Source organism: Acanthisitta chloris, unplaced genomic scaffold (assembly GCF_000695815.1).
Source record: "Acanthisitta chloris isolate BGI_N310 unplaced genomic scaffold, ASM69581v1 scaffold23548, whole genome shotgun sequence".
In the NCBI taxonomy this organism is placed as follows: Eukaryota; Metazoa; Chordata; class Aves; order Passeriformes; family Acanthisittidae; genus Acanthisitta; species Acanthisitta chloris.
The window spans coordinates 3,316-8,657 of NW_008687859.1; the positions used below are offsets into that span (position 1 = coordinate 3,316).

At 56.6% G+C, this 5,342-nt stretch overlaps 1 protein-coding gene across 1 annotated transcript in view; it reads right to left on the reverse strand.

The window, feature by feature from the left end:
- The window catches only part of GALNT6 (polypeptide N-acetylgalactosaminyltransferase 6), a 7,942-nt gene that overhangs the window by 613 nt on the left and 1,987 nt on the right, over positions 1-5,342 (reverse strand). The window contains exons 3-8 of the mRNA XM_009080809.1: positions 4,045-4,244; positions 3,732-3,966; positions 2,579-2,696; positions 2,271-2,471; positions 1,762-1,893; positions 1-82 (exon numbers count right to left, since the gene is read on the reverse strand). The exon at positions 1-82 is cut by the window's left edge and continues 15 nt beyond it. Coding sequence (XP_009079057.1) covers positions 1-82; positions 1,762-1,893; positions 2,271-2,471; positions 2,579-2,696; positions 3,732-3,966; positions 4,045-4,244 — 968 coding nt within the window. The remainder of the gene's footprint in view (positions 83-1,761; positions 1,894-2,270; positions 2,472-2,578; positions 2,697-3,731; positions 3,967-4,044; positions 4,245-5,342) is intronic.

Consider the following 5,342-nt stretch of genomic DNA (forward strand, 5'->3'; position numbering starts at 1 on the left):
GGCAGGGGTACATGATGAGAGGTTTTCCCCCGTGGTTGTTCTCCCCGACGTCCAGGCAGGTCTTGGTGCCTTCGTTTTTAATCTGGGAGGGAAAGGGAAAGGGGAGGGGAGGGGGAAAGGAAGGGAAGGGTGAGGATGGGGAGGAAAGGAAGTGGAGGGGGGAAAAGGAGCAGGAGGGGGGAAAAGGAGGAGGAGGGGGGAGAGAAAGAGGAGGAGGGGAGGGAGAAAGAGGAGGAAAGGAGGGGGAGAAAGGGGAGGCGAGCAGGAAAGGAGGGGGAGAACGAACAGGAAAGGAGGGGGAGAACGAGGAGGAAAGGAGGGTGAGGGAATGGAAGGAGGGGCGGGGGGGGGAGAAGGAGAAGGAGGCTCCGTGGGATTATCGCCGAGCAAACACGATCCCGGCCCCGAGCGCCGTGTCCGGGTGCCGTGGCCTTTCCAGGAGCCGAGCGAGGAACGCCCGTGCCAACACCTCCTGCCCAACGAGCCAAAGCTGCCCGGGAGAAGGTTTCAGGAAACAAAGGGGAACGAGAGGCTGGAAAAAAAAAGCAGAGCTTGGGCTGCCTGGGACTTGCTCCGGGGACCAGGGACCAGCACTGGGGACCCAACACCCAGAGAAAGGGATTTTCTGGCAGCTCCATCCACAGGGATGGAACTGAAGCTCCACATCCTGCCTGTCCTCATCTTCCTCAGGGACGGAGCTGGAGCTCCTTGTCTTGCCTGTCCTCATCTTTCTTCGGGATGGAGCTGGAGCTCCACATCCTGCCTGGATGCTCATCCTGTCCCCAGCAGTTTTTCCAGGCCCCTGTTTGATGCTGAAGGAAGTTCTCATCTCTTTTCCCCAGTTTAACCCAGTGCCACGTCCCCATGGGTTCCCCACCCTGAAACTCACCCCAAACCAGCTCTGCTGGATTCCAGCTCAGCTGAAGCCCAAACCAACCCTGCCAGCAGACACGGCGACACAGGCACAGGGACACAGACACAGGGACCAGGGACAGACACAATGACCAGGGGCAGTGACCAGGGACAGACACAGGGACAGACACAATGACCAGAGAAAGGGACCAGGGACAGACACAGTGACCTGGACAGACACAGGGATGGACACAGGGACCAGGGACAGACACAATGACCAGGGGCAGTGACCAGGGACAGACACAGGGACAGACACAATGACCAGAGAAAGGGACCAGGGACAGACACAGTGACCTGGACAGTGACCAGGGACAGACACAGGGACAGACACAATGACCAGAGAAAGGGACCAGGGACAGACACAGTGACCTGGACAGACACAGGGATGGACACAGGGACCAGGGACAGACACAATGACCAGGGGCAGTGACCAGGGACAGACACAGGGACAGACACAATGACCAGAGAAAGGGACCAGGGACAGACACAGTGACCTGGACAGGACAGGGGATGGACACAGGGACCAGGGACAGACACAAGGACAGACACAATGACCAGGGGCAGTGACCAGGGACAGACACAGGGACAGACACAATGACCGGAGGAAGGGACCAGGGACAGGCACAGTGACTAGGGATGGACACAGGGACAGACACAGTGACCTGGACAGACACAGGGATGGACACAGGGACCAGGGACAGACACAATGACCAGGGGAAATGACCAGGGACAGACACAGCACCAACCTCCCACCCTGGTTTAAGTGCAGACCCCCAACCCCAACCTTTGAGCACTTCCCTGCCCTGCTCTTCCCAAGGGCTGATCCCAGTGGGATATTCCAGCACTTACTGCTCCATAAAACACCGGTGTCAGGTCAGGGACAACCAGCTCTGGGTAGATGTTCTGCAGGTACCAGGTGAAGTTCTTGCAGTGGAGCTTCTCCCTCAGCTTGAGTCGGTCTGTAATGTCACCAAACGTCTTCTATCGACAAAGCCACATGAGAAGGTTAAACTTACCTCCAAAATAACATGGAAAATCCCCCAAAAACCCTTCCCAAGCCTCAGCTCAGAGCTGGGAATCATCCTGGATTCATCATCCTCAGGCTTTGGTCCCTCCCTAAGAGCTCTGAGATATTTTGGTGGTGTAAAAACCTAATTTTTGAGAAAATTGATGTTTTCCTACTGGAAAACCTTCTGGGCAGATAGGAATGATCATCCAAAATAGTTTTTTGACTTCATCTTTCCACCTGCATTTGGTTTTCCACCTTCAGGCTGAACCCACCACCTCTACCCCTTGGAGCTCCTGGTAGGATCAACCCTCCCAGTAGAACCAGTACCCCACACCAGTGCTCCCAATACCTCTCTGGCCATCTGAGCAGCTTGCTGGTTCCTCCTGTAGAAGATCTCCTTGTAGTCATCCATCCAAACCTCAGCCAGGCGCACCTGGTTCCTGGAGATCACCTGGGTGCCCTTGGGGAAGGTGTGGGGACTCTTGGAACGGAAGACATGACCCACCACGGAGCAAGGGATGATCTCCACTTGGCCCCCACACTGCCACACCTGCGTGGAGACAACTCCTGAGGCGTGGAAGGTCCAACCCACGTGTTTGCCCCAACAAGGAGCATGACTCAAGGTTCCATTTGAACGTGTTCTCTACCCATCCTTACCCTGAAGGACATCTCCACGTTCTCACCCCCCCAGATCTCCATCTGGTCATCGTAGGAGCCAATGTGCTCAAAGTAGGACCTGGAGATGGCGAAGAGGCCACCAGCAAAGGTTGGGGACCTATGGTGGGGGCAAAGAAGGGAGGCAAAAAGGAGTTAAAATAAAGATCAAAACCAGAGATCTGAGTTGGAGACACCAAAACTCAACATCTGTGGTGGCTTTGGTGGATCGACCAGACCTGGTTGCCAGGAGGGGACAGAGGTGAGATCTCGAGGGGCCTCAATTCAGAGCTAAAAGGGGATAATGTTACCAAAAACCTGTTGCCAAAGAGGTGGGAGGAGGTCAGAGCCACCACCTCGTGCCCCATTCCCTCCTCCTGCTGCTTCCCTAATCTTCTCCATCGGAGGCTGGAACAGCAAGTCACTTTCATGGAGGGGAAGATGAGAGACCTGAGGGATTTGCTGAGCTGCTGCTGCTGCTCCCGAGCAAGAGGAGACACTGCCAGGAGCAGCAGGAGGTGAAAGGAACTTTTCTTGGGGCAGGGACAGCTCCAGGTGACCTCTGCCCCAGGCTGGGACAGAGCCAGGTGAGGTGTCAGGTGTCTCCCAGCGGGAGAACCTGATTGTCCTGAGGCTCAGAGGTGGGAAAACCACTCAGGGATCCTCTGAGTGTGAAGGGATTAAACTGAGGGATTTTGGAGACACTTTGGGGCAGGTCACTGTGTGTCCTAGAGGTAAATGGGACAGGACAGCAATTAGTTCCTTTGTGAGAGGCTTTGGCAGAGCCAAGAGGTGCCTGGAGGCAATTCCAAGGCAATTCCAAGGTCCTTTGTGGCTTCCCCAAGCCTCAGGTGAGGTTTCTCCTCTGCCAACCCCACAGCTCTGACCATACCTGAACATGAACTGAGCTCCAGGGACAGCTCCAAAAGAGAACCTCAAGGGGGAACCCCCAAGGAAAAAGTCCAAGGAAAACCTCCAACATAGAATTCCAACAGAAAACCTCCAAGGGGAAACCTCCAAGGGGAAACTTCCAAGGGGAAACCTCCAAGGGAAGGGGCAGCATGACCCACCCAGGGGCTTCAAAGCCAAGGCAAACCCCTTGGCTTGGGAAAAGGAGCAAAACCTCCTGGATGAAAACTCCCCCTGACGGACTCACTTGATGGGGTAAGTCTCATCCTTCCTGCGCTGCCTCTCCCGAGCTGGGACGACCTCCCAGCCAAAAGTCAAGCTCCAGTCGAAGTTCCCTCTGCTGTGCTGCTTCCCATTCTGGACAGGCTTGGAGAACTCGAAGGTGTTGAGGTCGATGGTGGCGATGTCAGGGCTGACCACGGCCGTGGGCTCCTCGGCGATGCGTGCCAGGAGTGGCTCCAGCCACCCATGGAAACACTCACCTGCCACACAGGGAAGGTCAGACGGGCACGGCCTCACCCTGCAGCTCCCCGGGCACCCCAGCTGGGCTGGGAACTCACAGTGGGCATCCAGGAAGGTGAGCACCTCGCCGGTGGCCACGCTGGCCCCGAGGAGCCGTGCGGTGATCAGCCCCTTGCGCTCCTGCTGCCGCACCACGCGCACGATCTGCAGCTGCTCCACGTAGCGATCCAGCTCCTCCTTCAGGGGCTCTGGGGAGGGGGGAGGAGATGCAGACATCACTCTGTGGCCCACCAGTTCACCCATCCCATCCCAGCTCCTCCTTCAGGGGCTCTGCAGATGGGAGGAGGAGATGCAGACATCACTCTGTGGCCCACTGGTTCACCCATCCCATCCCACCTCATCTCACCCCATCCCATCCCATCCAATTCCACCCCATTCTCATGTCATCCTATCCCAGCTCATCCCACCTCATCTCACCCCATCCCATCCCATCCAATTCCACCCCATCCCAGGAGCTGCTGCTCACCCCCACACCTGAGTTCAGATCCAGGGACACATGGAATTCCCTTACCCCAACTCCAAGAATGTTTTTTGGCTAAATCAACAGTGATTTTGGCCAAAGGAAGTGAGTTTTGCACAGGAACTGTCCCCTCTGCCCCAACTAATCCCCCTCTGGAGAGGGGAAGGATGAGGTGAGGAGGTCATGGGTGACTGAGCTGTCACCAAGGGAAGGGACACAATGTCACCAGAGGAAACTGGGATTGCTTGGCAGGTGCAGCCAGGGAAGGGCTAGGAATGACCAGGTGAGAGCTGGAACTCCTGGAGACTCCTCCTGGGAAGGGACTCTGAGTCCAACCCATGTCCCCACCACAGTGGGAGTCAAGTCCATGGGTGACAAAGTCCTGAGGTTCCTGTTCAATCCATGGGTGGAAAGGGAATATTTACCCAGGGCGAGGGCAAAGTCTGCTGAGCTCCTTGCCCTGATGTTGAACCCCGTGGTTAATTAGCTCGGGGTGTAGCTAATGAGGGTTGTGGCTGAGGTGTTTGTAGGACGTGGGAGGAGCACCTGGTTTGTCTCCAGGGCTGGGAAAACAGTAGTGCTAGGGAAGGGAAAATCCCTGAGGGTGTTCTCAGGTGGATGTGGAGCAACACGGAGCTGTTGGGAGCATTCCAGGCTGCTCAGAGACTTGGCATGAGCTGCTTCTCTGAGCGGCTCAGAGCCACTGCCAGGGGTGGATACTTGGCATTCCCTGCATCCTGCCAGGGATCCTGATCCCACACAGCTCCTGCATCCCTCTGGTCCCACATCCCACCACAGCTCCTGCATCCCTCTGCTCACCCACATCCCACCACAGCTCCTGCATCCCTCTGCTCCCCCACATCCCACCACAGCTCC